This window comes from Artibeus jamaicensis, unplaced genomic scaffold, assembly GCF_021234435.1.
Source record: "Artibeus jamaicensis isolate MK-2021 breed Jamaican fruit bat unplaced genomic scaffold, CSHL_Jam_final contig_793, whole genome shotgun sequence".
Classification (NCBI taxonomy): Eukaryota; Metazoa; Chordata; class Mammalia; order Chiroptera; family Phyllostomidae; genus Artibeus; species Artibeus jamaicensis.
In genome coordinates this window covers 7,722,632-7,745,703 of record NW_026521975.1, presented here as the reverse complement: position 1 = coordinate 7,745,703, position 23,072 = coordinate 7,722,632, and the positions used below count along the sequence as shown (strand labels likewise).

At 35.4% G+C, this 23,072-nt stretch overlaps 1 protein-coding gene across 1 annotated transcript in view; it reads right to left on the bottom strand.

The window, feature by feature from the left end:
• XRN1 (5'-3' exoribonuclease 1) overlaps positions 1-23,072 on the bottom strand; it is a 161,693-nt gene that overhangs the window by 39,808 nt on the left and 98,813 nt on the right. Inside the window, exons 26-32 of the mRNA XM_053672843.1 lie at positions 22,826-22,915; positions 22,305-22,440; positions 17,593-17,649; positions 17,328-17,460; positions 15,576-15,645; positions 7,688-7,895; positions 6,576-6,671 (exon numbers count right to left, since the gene is read on the bottom strand). Of these exons, the coding sequence (XP_053528818.1) occupies positions 6,576-6,671; positions 7,688-7,895; positions 15,576-15,645; positions 17,328-17,460; positions 17,593-17,649; positions 22,305-22,440; positions 22,826-22,915 (790 nt within the window). The remainder of the gene's footprint in view (positions 1-6,575; positions 6,672-7,687; positions 7,896-15,575; positions 15,646-17,327; positions 17,461-17,592; positions 17,650-22,304; positions 22,441-22,825; positions 22,916-23,072) is intronic.

Below are 23,072 nucleotides of genomic sequence, written 5' to 3'. Positions count from 1 at the left end.
AGGAAGCTAAACAACAAAACAAACAAGCAAGCAAAATAAAACCAAAGACACTGAAATAAAGAACAAGGGGACAGTGACCAGAGGGGAGAGGGGAGGGAATTTCAGGGGAAAAGAGGGAAGGATTTACAGGAACTAGTATAAAGGACATGTGGACAACAAATAAGGGGGGTGGAAATGGGAGGGAGGTGGGTAGCACTGGGGGGGTGGGCTGGGATGGGAGTAAAAGACAAAAAAATTGTACTTGAACAACAATTATATTAAAAAAAAACACATTAACATAATGATCATCACTCCAGATGTTGCTCTATACATTACTTAGGTATCATGTTGCAAGATACATAGAAAACTAACATTCTTCAAGAATGCTACTTTTAATAGGAAAAATTAAATCTAATTTGCTTGAAGTTAAGACAGAAACTAAAGAAATGACTAAACTTTAGGTAAATGTTTTTTTACAACAGAATTAACAGCCTCTAAAGATACCCCTAGCCCTGACTAATGTGTCTCAGTGGGTTGGGCATCATCCTGCAAACCGAAGAGTCACCAGTTCAATTCCAAGTCATGACACACACCTGGGGTTGTGTGCCAGGTCCCTGGTTGGGGGTGTGTGAGAAGCAACCAATTGATGTTTCTCTTTCACAATGATGTTTTTCTTATACTCTGCCCCTCTCTCATAAACAAACAGACAAACAAATAAAACATTTTTCAAAATTAAAAAAATTCTTCTAGATTTGCTTAAAAATATTCCTATCTCTGGGAAAGGTGGGGTAGGAAATGAAAGGTAAGGGATGGATATCTGTGGGTTCATTATACTATTCTCGTCTTCATTATTTAAAAAATTTCTATTAAAAACATTTTTGAAAATTTATCATTTCTGCCTCTGATATGAAAGCTGAGGATATTAGCCCTTCTTCACCCCTTCCTACAAGACCTGATTTTTATTGGGGTGGCCAAAAAGTTCGTTCGGTTGACTCTCGTAGCACTTAGCTGTCTTTAACTTCATTTGAAACAATTTTGACAGACTGTGTTGTGACAGCTGTTAACATAAGCATGCATTTTTTAAAAAAACTTATTAAAATTGATAAATTTTTGTGTAGCCATTTAATATTGAAGATGGAAGAAAATAAGCAATGTTTTCAGCACCTATGCTTTATTCTTTCAAGAAAGGTAAAAATGCAACTGAAACACAAAAAAAGAATTGTGCAATGAATGGAGAAGGTCCTGTGACTGATCAAACATGTCAGAAGTGGTTTGCAAAGTTTTGTGCTGGGGATTTCTCAGTGGAGAGAAATGCTCATGGTTGGGTAGACCAACTGAAATTGAGAGGAATCAAATGAAGGCATTAACTGAGAACAATCAATGTTACACCACGGGAGATAGTCAACATACTCAAAATATCCAGATCAATAAAGTTATTGGTGAAATGAAAAATGTGTCTTTTATTTTATGGAAAAAACAAAATGGACTTTTTGGCCTACCCAATATTAACTAATATCTATAGAATGTCAAGGCTTTCAAATGACTGAAGACTATGACCAGATAGCAAGGCTGACTATAAAGCTACAGCAACTGAGGCAGTACAGGGATGCACAGAATTTGCAAAATGGCATGAATAAGTTTTGTCTAAAGATCGTATCCTATTCCTTTGTTTTCTGAGAGGGAGAGGAGGCCTGAAGGCAACAAGATATAGATAACTTTCCACAGCTGAAGCAGAAGGGGAAGCAAAAGCAGATGTTCAATACAAACTTATTATATCACAGTTTTGTTTTTGGTGAGCCCTATTTATTTTCTTCTGAGCACAAATAATGAACACTGGGCACAAAGGCCTATCATATCCTAGTTGGCAGTGGGCGTGCTTGGAAACAGCTGTGACGTGCACCAGGATGCCAAGGAAGGTCCAATGAGCTCATATGCATAGACATCCCGGGTTCTTCAGTCTTTAAGAGTCAAAAGGGCCAGGGGATTCCTAGTTGCATAGCATAATGCTTAGTGGGGTTTGGGGCTACAGCAGTACAGTATGGGATATTTTCACTCTAAGGAAGGGAATTAGAACAATGAATTGGTATGAACAAATACTGTGTTAGTGTCCATTATGTGCCCAGCATGGTTAAGATACATTTTGCATTCATTATCTTAATATCATTATAACAATGCTATAATTATAAAAATGCTATGGCAGATTTTAATTCTATTATACAAGATGACTAAACTGAGGCTCAAAGTGATAAAGCAATCTGGTTATAGAACTAACTAATAGGAGAACCGATATTTGAGTTCTAACCCTAAAACCTAAGTTCACAGTAAATTTCAGAGAAAAAGTGTGCCATGACTTTAATTAGCCCTGACCAGCATGGCTCAGTTGCTGGAGTGCCATTCTGCACAGTGAAAGGTTGCCGATTCAATTCTGAGTCAGGGCATGTGCCTGGGCTGCAGGCCCAGTACCTGGGGAGAGGCAACTGGACTGATGATTCTTTCACACACTGATGTTTCTCTCCCTCTCTTTTCTTCCTCCCTTCCTGCTCTCTAAAATTAAACAAATAAAATCTTAAGAAAAAAAGAAATAAAGAAAGCATTCTAGTTTTGAGTATAGTTTCTTGGGTTGTTGTATCTATATTAAGCTATTTGTGTTAGTCACCTTTTCATATTTTGCCAATGAAAAGCTTGAATTTTTTTTAAAGACTTTTCAAGGGCAGTTTTAGTTTCATAATAAAGTTGCCCCCCGCCCTCACACATGCGTAGTCTCCCCATTATCAACATCCCTTATGGGATGGGTATACTGATTGCAATTGAACCTATATTGACACATCACTGTCACCCAAAGTCCACAGTTTACATTGGGTTTATTCTTGGTGTTTTACATTCTGTGGGTTAGGACAAATGTATAATGACATGTATCCATCATTACAGTAGGGAAGAAAAGGCAGCTCTGTAATAAATTTAATCTAACCTCACAGGGTGATCTGATCGTGAAGTCCTAACCTTCCTGGGCAGGTCAGGGGGGTAGTATGCTTCAGGACTATACCTCCCTAATGAAAGATTTATCTTTGCCTTAAGCTAAGCCCTGTCCATTGTTTTCCTGCAACTAGGTTAACACACTTTTGAAAAGCCTCTTTTTTGGACCTCTGGAAAGGTAATCACCATCCAGAGAGCACATAATCTTGTCATCCTGAAACCCAAACATTGTTATTTCTCTGTCTTGCTTTCTCCCTTGTTCCTATAATCTTATGTTCCTTCCTTAGTGCCAAATAGAAAAGAAACTGCAAACTGTCACTCTAGGGAACATGTGAGATCTTGTTTCCTGGCATATTATCCTTTGGATCAAATAAACTCATAAAAATTCTTCACAGGTTTGGACGCTGACAACAGTATCACAGAGCATTTTTCAGTACCCTGAAAATCTTCTGTTCTCCACCTGTTCATCCCTTGATTTCTCCCTACCCCCTGGCCACCACTGATCTTTTTACTGCCTCCAGTTTTGTCTCTCTCAGAAGCTGAATTTTTTTTTATCGTGTTGAATTTTCTAGAATTTGTTCATCAGATAAATATCAAGCTGTTCTTTAATGCCTCAAGGATATGAGTGTTGTTATGTGGTGGCTCATAATTCTTGAAACATACACTGGAGCACATTGATACAAACCAATATAAATAATGAAATAGCATCCAATAACAGGAGATGCATGCAGAATGTTCTGAGAAAATATTCATGTATTGAGATCCCTCAAAGAAATAGTTGGTAACATGATTAGAACACCCTGGCTGAGACTGAGGGGAAGCAACCTAGGTGCCCATCAGTACGGAGGAATTTCAGTAGTAAAAGAGGTAAGGCATCCTGAGTAGAAGGAACAGAAAGTATAGATCAGCTGAAATGAGATTCATCTGTTTGTAGGAAAGGGAAAGTAAAGAGTAAACTGGACTGGTACAAAAGATTTTACCAAAAACTTGGACATGCTTTATATGAGAATCAGGTAGGGTTAGCTTATAAAAGGACTAACTATTACTTTGAGTTGAGGCTGAATTCCAGTAGTACTTAAACAAGGAGCCCAATACATTCTAAGTATTTGAATAACACTATTTTACGGCTGGAAAAGACCTCCACTATGATCTAAGTCCACATTTTATACATAAGAAGCTCAGGAAAATTAAATTTGCTCAATTTGAGTCACAAAACCTAACTTCCTCATTCTGAGTTTAAAGCCAGATTTACCACACCACACTGCCTCAGGGCACAGACTGAGTTCAAACCCTTATTTATTAGAATCTTTGCTCAATTACTTGACAGGGCCAAGACAGATGAGAGGATCTTTAGAAAAGATGGATCAGGCAGTACTATGTAAGAAAAACTCAAGAAGAAAAATAATAAAAAATAGGAAATGCCCACAGGAAGGTAATCTAGGCCTGGGACGAGTGACTAAGGTGCCCTTGAGGACACTGAGAAGGCCTGAACGGTTTGTGGTCTCACTGCAAAGAACTATTAGGAGAGAGTAAGATTTTTAATTCCATGCTTTTTGGATTATAAGCCTGTGGAAAATGCTAGTTTTACAAACAAAGATAAGAGAAGAGGCCACAGGTGAGGTAAATTCTGTGATATGTTGAGGGATGGTGGGTATCCATCTACACTGTCTTCTAGACAGTTGGAGACACGGGGTTAGGTCTTGACTGAGAGGTTAGATTCGGACAGATTGAATGGTAATTAGAAGAGAGGAAAGAGCCAAAGTCACAAGTCAAGCAACAGGGCAAAGGGAAAAGAAAATTGTTCTGGAGTTCTGGGGGACAGTCCCAGTGAAAGGCTGGAAGAATACAGGTTAATAAGAAACTTAAGAGAAAAAAAAAAATGTACTTGAAAAGTAACCAAATAAAATTAAAAAAAAAAAAAAAAGAAACTTAATAGGACAGGAAACAGGAAACTCAGGGAATATTTCCTTTAGAGCAAAAGTCCTTGAAAAATTGCCTATACTGATGGCCTCTAACTTCTCTCCTCCCTTTCCCTCTTCATCCCTTCCTAATCAGTATTTCTCTATCACTCTACTGAAACTGCTCCTGTCAAGGTTCCTAGTGACCTTTATGTGCTAAGCTCTATGAGTAATTCTCAGTTTTTATTTTAAATGATCCAAGAGCAACATTTGACACATGGATCCTGTATGACATCCATTCTTCACTTGGCATTTAGATACCACCCTTTCCTGGTTTTCTTTCTGCTTCACTGGCTGCCCCTTCTCAGTCTTCTTTGTCAGTTTCACCTAGTCTCTCTAACTCTTTAAGGATGTTGTTCTCTAAGGCTAATTTACTGGACCTCTTCTCTGTCTACATCTACTTCCTTGGATATAGATAATTAAGAATGGTTACATAGATACACACATACACATGTATATACATAGATGATGGCTCCCCAAATTCTCTCTCCAGCTTGGACACCTTCCATGAGCTTCAGACTGAATGGCCAACTCTCCATCTGCACTTAAATGTTTAATATACATCTCAAACTCATCATGTCCAAAGATGAACTCTTAATCTTCTCCTACAAATCTACTGACCCACAATCCTCCCCATTGTAGTTTATAGTCACTCTATCCTTTTAGTTACTCGAACCTCAAGAGTCATATCCTTTAATCCATTATTTCTCTTTTACCCCCATACCTAATTCATCATCAGCTGGTAATCCCTCCAAATATGTCTAGCATTTGACTACTTCTCACAGGTTACTATTACCCTGGTCTAAGTCCACATGGCAGGCACTCAATAAATATGTGTTGAATGAATGAACAAATGAAAACAAAGCACTCCTGAAGATGGAGTGGTCAGCAGTACCAAATACATTACAGGAGAAAAGAGGCTTTGAAAATCTGGACATGAGTTATATTTAGTTAGAAATAATTTATGGATGATCTAAGGAAAACTTATAATAGCATATTGGCAGACAAGACCTAGGGATTTTATCACTCTCACTTTTTACTATTATCCCCTTTCTTATTTTCCCCTAATTCTGATAATGCCACCACCATTGGAGGAATTTAGAATAAATGAGGCCTTCATGGTGCAGACTGCTGATTTACAAACTTGAAAGAACATCCCTTCTTGACCTAAGCTAAGAAAATAGGCCAGTAACATGAAAAAAAAGTATAGGAATTCAATTCTTTTGTTCGTCTTTGACTTTTTTTTTTTTTTTTTGGTCTGAGTCTACTCTCTTAGCAGAATTTCTTTCCTCTTCTTTATCGAGAAATGTGAATTTGCTCATTCATCTTTAAGACAATTAACTGCCAGCATAAAACTACACATTCAAGTAGAAATAAAGAAGTTAATAAGTGCCATTAAAGCCTTTGTGCAATTTAAATATAGTTATCATAATTTTATAAACAACTGAAAAAATCCAAAACCAATTTAACAAATTGTTTATATTCTCATTCACTGGTCCAAAACATTTTTATATGCAGCTGAATAGAAGTATACAAATTCATGATCAAAACTGTTATTTCTACTTTATGAGATTTAAGAAGAAAATTAATCATTGCATACCTAAAAAAATATACATAAAATTAAATTTTTTAAAGTGAAATGTCCATCAAAAAAGGTATACTAACCTTCTCTTGCAAAGCTGGCTGAAAGTGCTGAACCTTCCCAGACCCCTGTAAAGATTGCCAAATGTTGCAAAATTCATCATCATCTTTAGTAGTTACCTGGCAAAGCACAAGAAATTTCATAAGAAAGTTAAACATGAATAGAGTATTATTAAAAATAAAATAATTTATTCATTAAAACTATTTAGCATGAGAGAGGATATCTGACTTTCATTATCTGAAATCTCAATTTCTACAGTGATCATAGGAGTAAAATGGCTTTCTTCATATTTGATTGATTGGTTCTACTGAAAAGTATTTAATGTATAATAAATGCTGTAAAAGATTATATTGAATCAATATATCACCACCAACACGTTCTCTTTCTCTTTCAATGTACTGACATACTATCTCATTTAAACTAATATCCAATAAACTTATTTTAAAATCTTTATCTTACACAAAAGTAATATAATAGATTAAAAATCAGTTATTACAGAGAACTGATTTCATGCAGATTAAAACTCTGCAAAAATATGCAAAAAAATTTAACAGTAGTTACCTATGACATTCTAGAGAATTTCTGCTTCTGTTTCCTTTGTTATTATCTATTTATCTGTGTTTTCTAATTAGCTATAATAAGCATGTATTATTTGGATTAAAGATTCATGGTCATGGAATTAAATAAAGGTATGTGTCTCACACAAAACAACTTAGTTTTTCTCCCCAGGATGATGAATAAAGGAAATTACACATGAATTACATGGTGGGAACTTGAAAATTATTTTTGATGAACATGATAAAGTCATTTCCCTTTCAAATTTATGTCATTTTTATAGCAGATATCATAGAATACTTTGGTTATATAAAAAATTTAACGTTAGTTTGACAGTAGATATATAAAGAGAAAAAGGCATTTTCAAGATTTTTAAAATAAATTTCCTCTGTAACATACCTGTAATTTTACAACATAGGTAGAATGCGATCAATAGCATTCTCCACTAGCTCACTAGTTTAAAACAGATCTGGAATTTACTTAAACTAAAACTTAAAAAAAATTAAGTCAAATTAACTTTCTATTTACAGTGTACCTGTGATTTGTAAAGGAGGTAGAGAGAAATTAAAGACAGTCTTACTTGTGAGGGAACAAAAATTGATTGAGGGGAATGGTTCAGGACTCCCAAATGCCCAGACGAAACTGATGGGTTTGAGCTACAGGGATTCACAGCTGGCTGTGGTTTCACAACGGCTGTCAGCTTCTGATTTCCACTTACAGAGCGACTCCCATGAGAAAGGTTCACCAAGGCACTTGTTGGCAGTCGATAACCCCTACCAGGTGAGCACCTAAAAGTAGAAAGTTACATCACATTCAGAGTGAAACGATACTGAATACACTAAGACGAATCAAGTAATTTTGGTGTGGACAGTGTGTAATTTGAATAAGTATTGATTCAATTCACTAGAACAACCTTGAAATCATAGAAAAATTTCAGTTCATAAGAAGATGCATTTCTGAAGAGTTTCCATATAGACTATCAGTGGTACTAAGTGGGAAAAAACCTGGTCTAGAGGTATAGTTTTATGTGTAAAAGTGTGTATGTATGTTAGTTTGCCCTCAGAAGACCTATAACGTAACAGCTGAGAATGATTAAGTTTATGAATTAAATGTAAAATTTCTTAAAATGCTGGTGGTTTGTACAGTCTTGGTTAGGAAATCACAGAAGCCATCCAAGTGCAGTGCCATTCTCAGCATGGCTCGACCTGCACAACAAGGCAAATGTCAGCTTTTGTCACGTCTGTCTCCTGATCAGTTAAGGCCAGCCCCTTTCATTCTCATCCTCCCATCTTGAAGTCCTAGACTTAGAAAGGTTTAAGAGAGAAATACTGGTAATTTCCTTCCTTCCTGACCGTGATAAAAGTGTTAAAGATTAAAATAAATCTCCTTTTATCAAAACTTTTCAACTCTATCGCCTGTTATTTTCTAAAATAACTTTCTTATAATGCAAGGTTATGAAGTAGTACATTTATTTTAGGAGAACTCTGTAAAATGCATAGGAAATGGTTTGTGAGAACTGAACTTGAAGATTCTGCACTATATAAATGAATATACAGCAGGCAGGTAATCTTTTACACAATTTTTTATCAGTCAAAAAAATCCACTGCCCCTACCTAGGAGGGGGAAAAAAGACTGAGAAAAAAGTTAATTATCATAAAAATAAAATTTCAAAATTATTGAGACAATGTTATTCACAACCAAACATTTTTAATGAAAAATAAAATCAGATATGGGATGCAGATTCTACTGCTACACTTGAAGAGTGAAAACAGTAGTCTTTGTACTACTGTATAACAGGAACATTCAAATTGCAAAACAATAATCATAACATTCCAAAGGTGATCACTTGGTATATGAACTGATAATTGTGATTTCATGCAAAGAGGCTAACAAGCCTCTATTTTGATTTTTTTAAATTTTAATATCCACAAATAAAAACAGAGGAGAAAAAGAAAAACTAAGCTAAATTTAGTTTAGTTTTCCCATCACATTTTAGAAAGGAGAAAGGAAAAACAGAAAACATTTCATTTAATCAACACAATAACCCAGTAAACTTTATCTTCATTATAAATGAGGAAATTGAGGGTCAGAATGCTTTTAACAAACGCACCCAAGGTAACAAAAAGGTTAAGCAAGAAATCCTACATTTTCTAATATTCCATGGTACCTCTCATTCTATCGTATCTTTCCCTGGAACTTTAAACTTTCTTTCTATTAGTGTTCCCCCCAATCAGATGTGAATATCTGAACTATGTTAAATTAAAAACAAATAGGAGAAGAAAGCTGGAAAAACCACAATATATAGAGATTAAACAACATGCTACGGAACAACTATTAGATCAAAGAAATATAAAAATCAATCAAAAGATACAGACAAACAAAAATGACAACGCACACCGAAAGTTCTAGGATGCAGCAAAGCCAGACTAAGAAGTTTAAGGTATCACAGGCGTGCTCAAGAAACAAGAAAAATCTCAAATAAACAATCTAACATTACACCTTAAAGAACTAGAAAAAGAAGGACAAATTAAGCACAAAGTCAATAGACAATAGAAAAAATTAATAAAACAAAGAGCTAGTTCTTTGAAGAAAAATAAAATCAACAAACCTCTGGCTAGACTCAATAAGAACAAAAAGGCTCAAATAAATAAAGTCAGAAGCGAAAGAACTTACAACAAATATGAAAGAAATACAAGTATACAATGAAGACTATACGACACCAAATTCAATGGCTAGAAGAAAAAATTCTTAGAAATATATAAATCTTAGACTGGACCATGAAGAACTTAAAAACCTAAACAGACCAATTATTAGCAAGGAAACTGAAACAGTAATCAAAAACTTCCCAAAAAACAAAAATCCAGAACCAGATGGCTTCACCAATAAATTTTACTAAACATTCAAAGAAGATTTAATACCTATCCCTCTTCAAATTGCTCTAAAATATTGAAGAAGAGGGAATATTTCCTAATTCATTTTATGAGGTAAACATTACCCACATACCAAAACCAGGGAAGGACAACATGAAAAAAGAAAGTTATAATAGGCCAATAACTCTGATGCAAACGTAAATACAAAACAAACAAACAAAAAACCAAAAACAAGCAAATCGAATGCAACGATTCATTAAAAGGATAATGCATCACAATCAAGTGGGGTTCATCCCAAAAACTCAAGGCTGGCTCAATACGTGCATCTGAAACCTTGTGATACACATTAACAAAGGAGAGAAACCACAACCCTATCAACAGATGCATGAAAAGCATCTAACAAGATACAACATCTCTGTATAATTAAAACCCTCAATAAAATGAACACTGAAAGCAAGTACCTCAACATAATAAAGGCCACATATGACAAACCCATGGCAAATATCATACCTAATGGTGAAAACAAAAACTGAAAGCCTTTCCTTTAAGATCGGGGACAAAACAAGGATGGCCACTCTCACCATTGTTATTCAAATTAGTACTGCAAGCCCCAGCCAGAGCAATTAGGCAACAGGAAGAAGTAAAAGGCATGCAAATTGGGAAAGAAGAAGTAAAACTGCCACTATCTACAGATGACATGATTCTATATAGAGAAAACCCTGAAGATTCCAGTCAAAGACTATTAGAAACAAGAAACAAATACAGTAAAGTTGCAGGATACAAACTCAATATATAAAAATCCACTGTATTCTAATATATTAACAATGAGACAGTAAAAGAAATTTTTTAAAAATAAAAAAAAACAAACAACAATCATATCTACAATTGCAACAACAACAAAAAACATGTAGAAATAAATTTTATAAAGGACTCCGGCCAAGATGGAAGCATAGGCAGAAATACTCTGCCTCTTTGTCCAACCAAAAGAAGGACAACAACCAATTTAAAAACAAAAAAGAATCAGAACTGCCAGAAAATCAAACTGTATGGAAGACCAACAACCAAGGAACTAAAGAAGAAACATTCACCCAGACCAGTCAGAGGAACAGAGAAGGGCAGCCAGGGTAGAGAGGACTCATAACAAGGTGGCAGCTGACAGACCAGGTGGTCCCACATTTGTGCGTGGATAAACTGGGGGAAACAAGCGGAGAGAAAGACAGACCACACAATTCAGGGTTCCAGCACAGGGAAATAAAACCTCAAAACCTCTGACTGAAAAAATCTGTGGGAGTTATGGTAGCCAGAGAAACTCCCAGACTCACAAGAGAGTTTGTTGGAAAGACCCAGAGGATCCTAGAACGTATACAAAACTACCCATCCAGGAATTAGCACCAGAAGGGCCCAATTTGCTTGTGGGTAGTAGGGGAAGTGACTAAGAGTTGGGCAAGCAGCATTGTCCCCTCCCAACCTCTCCCTCACATACAGAAGCACAATGTAACAACATGGGTTGCCCTACTATGACAAATACCTAAGGCTCCGCCCCTTACTATGTAATAGCTGTGCCAAGACAAAGAAATGTGGACCAAATGAAACAACAGATCAAAGCTCCAAAAATAGAACTAAGCAATGAAGAGATAGCCAACCTATTCGATGCACAGTTCAAAACACTGGTAATCAGGATGCTCACAGAAATGGTCGAATATAGTTGCAAAATGTGGGAAAAAGTGAAGGCTATGAAAAGTAAAATAAAGGAAAATGTACATGGAACCAACAGTGACGAGAAAGAAAGCAGAACTCAAATCAACAATTTGGAGCAGAAGGAAGAAATAAATTATCAACCAGAACAGAATTAAGATGCAAGAATTCAAAACAATGAGGAGAGGCTTTGGAACCTTGGGAACAACTTTAAATGTTCCAACATCCAAATCATAGAAGTACCAGGAGGAGAAGAGGAAGAACAAGAAACTGAAAACTTATTTGAAAAAATAATGAAGGAGAACTAACCTGGCAAAGGAAATAGACTTCCAGGAAGTCCAGGAAGCTGAGTCTCCCAAAGATAAACCCAAGGAAGCACACACCAAGGCACATTACCCAAGATTAAAGATAAGGAGAGAATCTTAAAAGCAGCAAGAGAAAAGGAGACATTTAACTACAAAGGAGTTCCCATAAGACTATTAGCTGATTTCTCAGAAGAAACCTTGGAGGTAAGAAGGGGCTGGAAAGAAGTATTTGAAGTCATGAAAGGCAAGGACCTACATCCAAGATGACTATCCAGCAAAGCTATCATTTAGAATAGAAGGGGAGATAAAGTGCTTCCCAGATAAGGTCAAGTTAAAGGAGTTCATCGTCACCAACCCCTTATTATACAAACTGTTAAAGGGACTTATCTAAGAAGATAAAAAATATGAACAGTGAAGGAGAGCAAACTCACAGTTATTAACCACACATAAAACAAAAACAAAAATAAACCAAGCAAACAGCTAGAACAGGAACAGAATCAGAAATGGAGATCATATGGAGGGTTAGCAGTGGGGAGAGAGAGGGTAGAGACTGGGGTGAAAGGTACAGGGGGAATAAGAAGCGTAAGTGGTAGGTACAAAATAGACAGAAGGAAGTTAAGAATAATATAGGAAATAGAAAAGCCAAAGAACTTATATGTACAACCCAGGGACATGAACTAAGGTGGAGGGGGTAGGGTGGGGATGTGAGTGAGGCGGGGTGCAGGGGATGAAATGGGACAACTACACTAGCATAATCAATAAAATATGTTTAAAAATATTTTACAAAGGAAATAAAGAAGCTATATACTGCAAACTACAAGATATTGTTGAAAGAAATTAAAGACACAAAGAACTGGAAAGGTGTTCTGTGTTCATGAATTACAAGAATTAACACTGTTAAAATGGTCATATTACCTAAAGAAATAGATTTAATACAATCTCCATCAAAACACAGTTATTTTTCATAGAAGTAGAACAAAAAATTCACCAGATTTGTATGGAACTACTGAAGAACCCAAAAAGCAAAAGCAATCCTGAGGTAAAAAAAGCTTATTTAAAGCTGCCTGACAGTATCATACTGCCTGACTTCAAATTATACTACAGAACTATGATAATCCAAATAGCATGGTATTGGCAGTAAAACAGACACACAGACCAACAGAACAGAATTGATATCCCAAAATATACCCACACATATGTGGGCAAATAATTTTCAACAAATAAGCCAAAAAACGCACAATGGAGATAGGAGTGCTTCTGTAATAAATGGTGTTGGGAAAACTGAAAAGCAACATGCCAAAGAATGAAATTAGGCTGCAATCTGACACCATACACAAAAATTAAATGGATTAAAGACTTGATCATAAGACCTGATACAATAAAATTCATAGAAGAAAACATAAATATTAAACTTATGATCTCAGAGCGGTTTTTGTGAATTTGACCCCAAAGCCAAGGGAAAGTAAAAGCAAAAACCAAATGAGTGGGACTACACGAAACCAAAAAGCTCCTGTACAGCAAACGAAACCAACAACAAAACAAAAGGGCCACCAACTGAATGGGAGAAGATATCTGCAAATGAAATCCCTGATAAGGAGTTAATGTCCAAAATAAATAATGAACTCACACACTTAACAACAACAAAAAGATATCTGATTAAAAAATGGCCAGAGACCTGAATAGTCATTTTTCCAAGGAAGACAAATAGATGGCCAACAGACATGAGGCAATGCTCAGCATCACTAGTTATCAGGGAAATGCAGATCAAAACCACAATGAGATATTTCTTCGCACCTGTTAGAATGGTTATCAGTAAGACAAGACACAACACGTACTGGAGAGGCTGTAGAGGAAAGGGAACCTTGGTACACTGCTGGCAGGACTGTGAATTGGTCCGGCCACTATGGAAAACACTATTTGGATTCCTCAAAAAATTAAAAATAGACCTGCCATATGACCCAGCAATCTCTGGCTACATACAAAAAAAATTGGAAAGCACTGATTTATAAAGATATGTAGCCCTATGTTCATTACAGAATTATTCAAAATACCACGATATGGAAACAATCTAAGTGTCCTTCGACCAATAACTGGATAAGGAAGGTATGTTATATGTTTAGCATGGCTATACTACTCAATCATAAAAAAGAAAAAATGTTGCCATTTATGACAACACAGGTGGATCTTGAGAGTATCATGCTAAGTGAAATAAATCTGACAGAAAAGCACCAAAATCATATGATTTCTCTCATATATGGATATTAAAAGTCAACAAAAGAATAAATGACATAGACACAGACATCATATGGGGATTACCACAGGAAAGGGGGTAGGAACAGGAAGAATGGGGTACAGGGGGGATAAACGGTGATGAAAGAAGACTAGACTTTGGGCAGACACACAAAATATACAGATGATGTATTACAGAACTGTACTTGAAATTTATATAATTTTATTAACCAATGTTGCCCCAATAAATTCAATAATAAAAAAAAAAGAACAAACAAACTCATGGATACAGACAACAGAATGCAGCTACCAGACAGGAAGGGGGCTGGGGGAAGGCAGAGGGTAACAGGGTGAAATAGTTGGTGACAAAAGGAGACTAGATTTTGGAGGCTAAGTATACAATGAAATACACTGATGCTGTTTATAAAGTTGTATACCTGAAACTTATATAATGTTACTTAACCAATGTTACCCTATAAATTTAATAACAATGAAAATAAAAGCATAGTAAAAATAAACTTAAAAATAAAATTAAAACTAACACAAAGTAACAATCCAGTTCTCTACCTCTAAACACCCTAACCTCTCATTATCTTTTCTCCAGGGTCAAACTTCTCAAGGGTCATTTCAATTCTTTGTCTCTCCTATTACACTTGCCATTTATACTTCAAACTACCCCCATGTAGCTTGAGCACCCACAACTGCATTAAAACAGACAATGAAGACTTTATATGTCACTAAATTCAAAACCTTTTCTACTCCTCAAGTTATTTAAATATTAAAAAATGCAAAACTGATCATGCCACATCTCTGATAATGATGGCTTGACCTTGCTTTAAGGATGAAGACCAAGATACTGAGATTCTTAACATGTCCTGAAAGATGGCTAAAACATTCTTGTAGCGTGGTCCTTGCTTTTCTCTTATTCTGATCTTACCCAGTTGCTGCACTTCAGAGAGAACCTGCAGTCTTAGTTGTCTGAATGAGTAACAATGTCACTGCAGATGCTATTCCTTCTTCTTGACTACCTGTGACTTTCCCTCTCTCTTGCCCTGGTTAACCAGTGTTCATTCTTCAAGTCCCATTTTTCTGGAACTATCAGATAGGTCATATCATTATAGAAACCTGAACTTCTTCCCAGGACTAGTCAAAATTTAATTAATTAATAGTTTAATCAGTTAATTATCTCCCACACTGAAACAAAAGCTCCACAAAGGCAGAAAAAAATGTCTTATTCACTGTTACATCCCTAGTGGTGAGTATGATGCCTTGCACAAAATAGGAACTCAAATCGTAGGCAAACAAGTAATATAAAGTCGCTGGCCATATGGACATATTCATAAAGTATAATTATCACCTGGAAACGAACCTTATTGTTAAGCCTCCAGGAAATTCTTCATCAAATAATACTTCAAATAGTACATCAGCTTCTCTATTAGCTATTTAAAAAAGAAAAAAAATCATATGATAAAAAATCAGCATGAGTTTTTGAAAATGTAAGAAGCATTAGATCTACCAAAAAGTGGTGCGGAGAAATAGACAGTAAAGGAAAAGTAAATAAATTCACATATTACCTTACTTGTATCAATTTGAAGTAAAATATTATCTTAAATCAGATGCTAATAATGGCATTGTTAGCTTATTTCTCCACAGAGGGAATCATACTTTTCCCTTCGCCTTAGTATATGTTTGAAATTATTCATACTAAGTTAATAAAAAGAGGTAACTTCAGAGTTTACAATTTAAAAGGTCTTCCAATCATACAGACAAAAAGACAATGAAAATTTGACAACATTGCAACAATGCAGAGAACAGAATGGAAAGAATGGATATATTATGAGACAGAAGTGGCAGAAGTTTGTGACCTATGTAGGTAAAAAGAATGGAGATGCTGAAGATGACTCCAAGGCTCTGGCTGATTATGACTTGCAAGATTATAGATGTCTTAATTGAAACATTGAATTTCATGAGACAGACACTGGTGCAATAAATTTAGGAGCAAAGAAGAATAAATTTGGTAGAGAGAATGATGAAATGTATCTGGAAAGATTAAATTTACCTGCAACTCCAAGGTAAAGTGAAATAATTAGCTATAATGTTTTGAACTCTAAGTGCAAATTAATGAGTCACGTAGCTTCTGAACTGACTGATACACTCCCCTCTCCCCACAACCTCCCCTACCTTTCCATCACATTGGTTCTGTTACTTTGACTAATAAAATTTCTAATATTGTGTTAGCTCCTGGTATGGATGGCTCCCTGCTCCCAGTCCCTCACTGCCCAGATGAAACTAGGCCTGCAGATCTCATCTGGTTGTACCTTTCAATTTGACATTTTTACTAAAAATCTAAACTCAAGAAAATCTACCTTTTAGGTTCCCATTTCCTGTCTGCGGGAAGGCCCATTTCCTCAAAATATTACTGACCTTTGTTCACCCCCTTAGTGTGGAGATGACTATGGAAATAAGGTCTCAGCTGAGGGAAGTAATAACAAATATCCCCCTTTCCATTCTATGTACATGTCAGACATGGCTAATCAATGATGAAGTTCTTTTCTACTCAGGGTAGATGTAGCTTTAAAATCCTCCTCGAGACAAAATTTCAAGCAGTCACTACTACCGACAGTAGTCAGGAGAAAGGAAACCTCCGTGTTATCAGATTACTAAGGCCTTCATTGGGACAGCTGAACTGGAGTGCAATCCAGTAAGCTGGGCGTCTGAAAAGCGGATTCGGGGGCTGAGCAGACAGCAGCAGGAGGGTTGCTTCATCACACCCATCTGACCCTTTCCACACCTCGTCGGGACCCTCCTCTCTCCATCTCCAGCAGCTAGAAATATATCTAAGAAAGCTTTTTTTTTGTTTTTAATCAGAGAGGGAAATTGTCTGTTAGAATGAAGTAAGCAGGGAAGACCCCAAGAGGATGTGAAGATGAAAAATGTGGAGAACCAATGCTCAGTGTTAGGTAAGAAGAAGGTGAAAGTTCAAATCCCAGCTCTGCCACTTATCTGTCAAGCAAGTCAACCTAATTTATACTCATTCCCTGCTTAGAAATGACACAGAAATTTGTTTTACTTGACAACAAAATGCAGCGGACAACAGACACGTCAAGGACCGAGATATTACCCCCTTTAATGCCTATGATGGTTCCCCGAAGGCCGACTGGCACGGAGAAGTTCTCTCTCACATTCACAACGCGGTCAAAAAGGCGAAATTCTGCATTCCGATCAGGAATGACTCCATGTTGCTGTTCTAAAGGCTGAAGAGAAGAGAGCTTTAATTGTTATTATTAACTCTGATTTTAAAGTTTCTTCATAATTTGTTGAAAACATTTTTTGCTTTCATATTTTCAAAGTAAAAAGAACTTAGAATTCTCTAACAGAAAACTTACTCTGTACAGCAAATGGGGCTTTACTGTCACACGTACTTTCTTATTGTTCTTTCTTTGCTGAGGAAATAAAAAATTTAAATATTTATATCTGAATATTTATATTTACATTATCTAAATGTTTATATTTACATTCTTCAGATGCAGTAAGGAGGAATAACATTCTTACAGTAAAAAATTTAAAGTATAAGATATATAGAAAAATGTGAAATTTTGAGTATACAGCCTGATTAATTTTTGTAATATGTGGCTATGTATAGCCACACCTAGTTTGAGAGACACAAAACATTACTTAGCACAACATTTGATGGTTGCCAGATGGGACAGAGGGACGGGGAGAATGGGTGAAGAAGTGAGGGGACTAAGAAGTACAATAGGCAGTTACAGAACAGCCATGAAGATGTAAAGTACAGTACAGGAAATGGAGTAGCCAAAGAACTTGTATGCGTGACCCATGGACATGAACAATGGCGGCGGGATTGCCTGAGGGAGTGGGGGTGCTGGGTGAGGGGGGCAGTAGGGGAAAAATCAAGACAACTGCAATAGCATAATAAAATAGATTTTAAAAAATAAAACAAAACAAAAAAACCCTGTATTTCCTTCCCTCCCTGTTACTACTCTTCCCAAAACTGACTTTACTTCTTCTAATGCAAAAGATTAAAATAGTCTGTTTTGAATTTTATGTAAATGCTAGCCTATCAAATGCCTTTTTCACCCCAAAAATTGTATGCAATGGTCAACAAAAACTTTTTTTAAAAGGTATGAAATACTGATCTATGACAATACCATGGGTTTTGTGACTACTTATAAAAAGGTGGTATTAGTTTAATATAATCTTTGCTTTTGGAATCTATTGTGAGACTAGCTTTGATATTTGAAAAAAAATTTTTTATATTTATTCATTGTTAAAGAGAGAGGAAGGGAGGGAGAAAGAGAGGGAAACAGATTAGCCCCCTCTGGCACACGCCCCAAGCAGGAATCCACACCTGTCAAGTTTGAATTTTTGATTACCTAAAACATGCTGGAATAAGCTCTGACTGGCTCAGTGGTTGCAGGCCAGGCCTGCAATTGGTGGCATGTGAGAGGCAACTGATTAATGTTTTTCTTGCACATTGATGTTTCTCTCCCTCGCTTTTCCTCTCCCTTCCCCTCTAACTATAAATAAATAAAATCTTTGAATGAATGAAAAGAAAGGAAGGAAGGGAGGAAGGGAGGAAGGGAGGAAGGAGAAAAGAAAGAAAAGAAAAGAAAAGAAAAGAAAAGAAAGAAAGAAAGAAAGAAAGAAAGAAAGAAAGAAAGAAAGAAAGAAAGAAAGAAAGAAAGAAAGAAAGAAAAAGGAAGGAAGGAAGGAAGGAAGGAAGGAAGGAAGGAAGGAAGGAAGGAAGGAAGGAAGGAAGGAAGGAAGGAAGGAAGGAAGGAAGGAAGGAAGGAAGGAAGGAAGGAAGGAAGGAAGGAAGGAAGGAAGGAAGAAAGAAAGAAAGAAAGAAAGAAAGAAAGAAAGAAAGAAAGAAAGAAAGAAAGAAAGAAAGAAAGAAAGAAAAGAGAAAGGAAGGAAGAAAGAAAGAAAGGAAGGAAGAACGGCAAGCTGGAAGACTTTTATATTATCTTTGTTACTTTTAGTTTTGTCAATTCACACTTAACTTGAACATCAGCTTCCTTCTATCCATGAGATTGTACAAATATTGTCTGTTCTACATAATAAAAGTGTGAATGATTAATACCCACTGCAATCTATGACTACAACTCAAATTTTTTTTAATGTGAATTCTTACATAATATGAAAAATGGCGTCAGTTTACTTAACTGGCAGTCCCCCAGCCTTAGAACAGAACTAATGGAAATATGTACAAAAGGACATAATACAGTCCTAGCTACAGGGATCACACACTACAGAGTTCATGTATTTACACACTATAAAACACTTAAGCCTTTAAACAGAGCCTATTCTCTTTTATTTTAGAGACAGCTCATTTATTCTTTCAAGAAATCTTTACTGAGTTCCATTTATATACCATGCATTGATTTTGGTGATGAGAATAACAGTGATCTGTTCTTTTATTCTAGATGAGGGAGATGTAAGAGAAACAAAATAAAGGAAATATATAGCATGTTTGAAGATAAAAATCATAGCGAAAAGTAAAGCAGATAAGGGAGATCAGCAGTGTGGGGAGAAACTGCAATTCTAAATAGGGTGAAATGTAAAGGCCTTTCTGACAAGTTGCCTATGTCTCCATTCCAGAAGGACTAACAGAGTAAACTGGTACTCAGTGATGACAGCAAAAAAGTAGAAAGAATAAACATATTTTAAAACTACTTTAAAAAGCAAACCCAAGAACTATGCCTGGAGAATTGCATATTTAAAGAAAACCATATAGTCTAATATATCCCTAAGCATTATTGCATTATAGCATTGATAAAGGACATGACAATTAAACCTGATTCATTAGGCAAATCAATAAACTAGGGAATTTTCATAACAAACCCCAACCCACAGCTACTAAACAAGAAGTTCTGGGGCCTGGCTACTCAAAATGTGATCACCTGCAAGCTTGTCAGAAATGCAGAATCTCAGGCCTAATCCTAGAACAACTGAAACAGAACTGTATTTTCAGAAGATCGTGCAATGATTGCATGTTAACAGTTTCAGAAGGTGTGGAATCGAGAACGTGGTTTTTAAAAAGACTCGTCCAGTAATTTTGATAATTACTCGAGTTTGGGAATCACTGTCCAATAAGGAAATTACTAATACTAAGGTACAGGGAAAAAGAAGCCTAATTGATAGGCATAACATAGACAGGGAGAGGTTAAGAACAGTATAGGAAACAAAGAAGCCAAAGAACTTGTATGTACGACCCATGGACATGAACGAAGGTGGGAAAATGCTGGAGGGTGAGGGCAGTGCAGGGTGGAGGGGGGATAAAAAGAAGAAAAAATTGGGAAAACTGTAATAGCATGATCAATAAAACATACTTAGAAAAAGAAAACTACTAATATTTTTAATAATAATCATGCATTATAAAGTATAAGTTATGTTCAAAATGTTGTGCTTGTTTTAGCTTTTTCTCCTTTCCTTTATAATCCTAAAAGGAAAGAAAATCACTCATAACTGTACCTCCGTGACACATTCATAGGTTTTTTTTTAAAGAAAAATTCACGTTATTTATAGACACACATATTTTTAAAAATACTGTAACCAAAACATCAGCCTACAACTTTGCATATATATCTTCTTGTTTACAAAATAAAGGGAAAATGTGTAAAACGTTTTAGAAAGCTCTGCTTCCAAATGGGTTAAAGTAAAATTTGGAGACTTAAAGTTATAAACTTGTTAAGTAGAAAATACATTTCAAAAACAAATGCCTGACAAATAGATTTTACTGTACATTGGAAGACAATTTTAAAAAAAGGGAAAAAAGCAAAAAAGCATGAAAGAAAAGAAAAAGAGGAATGAAGGCTTACTATTCTTAGCTGAGTATCAATGACCTTTTAAAAACTCAAATGCTTGGCTCTGAGCCTTGTATTTTTACCTGAAGAAATAAACAGTCCTCTAGTGGTGATTTCCCAGACTGTATTCACAGTTCTTGAGTATGTGATAGAGAATAATAATAATAATAATAATAATACCCCAAATAGCTAGACATTATTATTAGGAGTTTACATGCATCAACTCAATTAACCCTTTTGATGACCCTATGAGGTAGGTACGGTTTTATCCTCATTTTAGTGAAGAGGATACAAAGCCAGGAAAGGTTAAGTATCTTGCCTGAGGTTATAGGAAGGAGGGATGGGGAAAATGGCTTCAGAGTCTAGTTCTTAACTTACTCTGCTATTAGAGCACTGTGTTAGCAAAGCAAGATCAGTTGTTTTTTTTAAAGAAGGATTCCTCATATTTCTCTTTTATTTATTTATTTTTAAAAAGATTTTATTTATTTATTTTTGGAGAGAGGGGAAGGGAGGAAGAAAGAGAGGGAGAGAGAACTTTCGATGTGTAAAAGAAACACCTCTTGCACATGCCCTAACTAGGGAGCTCATAACCCAGGCATGTGCCCTGACCGGGAATTGAACCAGCGACCTTTTGCTTTGCAGAAGGACACACAAGCAACTGAGCCATGCAGGTCAGCTCGTCATTTTTATGAAAATGCAAATGTGTGAAAAATAAAATCAGAAATTAAAGAAAGGAATATAGTCAATTAATTTTCTATTACATCAAGATAGGGCTGATCAAAATAGCTGAAATAGTTCAGCCTACACAAAAATACTTAGTAAATGAATAAATTTGTGAATGGGAAAGAACACTCACAACTAATTCTGTAAAGTTAAAATTTTTTTTAAGTTCTGTAAAAACATGAACTGTGTCTTTAAAGAACTTAGAATAGAAGGAATAGTGATTAACCTTACCTCTTAATCACAAACTCTCTATTTTGATTAAAATCACAAAATATTAATTCCTAAAATTAGAAATAGTACAAGCACATAAAACTTAAATGCTATTATGGCTTCTGTAAACTAAAGTGCATTTACATTTATTCATATAAATTTACTAATGGCCACTAGAAATGGAACATTTTTTAAAAATTTTCAGGATTATTTTACCTAAATTAGAAGCCACTGAGTATATGTTTTATTTGATTGAAACACAAATAAGTTATTTGTACAATAATATCTAGTTCTTTTAATTTCAAATCTCATTATTCTTAGTTACTGAAATTTAGTACCTTGTGCTTTTCAACTTCTTCCTCAATTTTCTCAACAATAGCTGCATCCAGAATTTGTAAATCACAAGAAGAACGAGACAACGTGCTGACAGGATGCCCCTTTAGCCATGTAGTAATTTCTTGAATTTTCTCAGCACTGCATTAAAAACAACAATTGTTTCACATTTATTTAAATTTTGTGAGGACTTATATAAAATGCCTGAAATAAACCTTCTCAAGGCTGTAAACTATAAAAGACATAAAATACATAATTAATAATTAATCACCACACTTAACTGAGACAAATTCTAAATCTAATATTAACATGAACATGTTCTTAGTAATTTTCTAGAAATCACAGAATTAATTTAAAGTATTTTAATATAAGTGAAATAAAAATATATTAATATCAAAGCAAAAAACAAAATAATAAAAAACCCTCTCCTCAAAAGTAATATAAATTCTTGATACACTACCACTGTCCCTTTCACTGGAGCCACTAAGTTGAACTATGAGGCAGTAAGTGCCACGACTTTGCTTACCCATTCTCATTTTCTCCGGGCCAAATGTCATCTTCATAGAACACATCCTCTTGGCTATTTTTGGCTATATAACTAAATAGTTCTGGAGCTCTAGAGAAACAAAAAAACAAAAATACTGTTTAAAATATATATATATATATATATATATATATATATATATATATATATATAATATATATATGACTAACTTCATATAAACTTCCTATCAAATAATTTTGGATCATAACATAAGGGGACACATAAAATA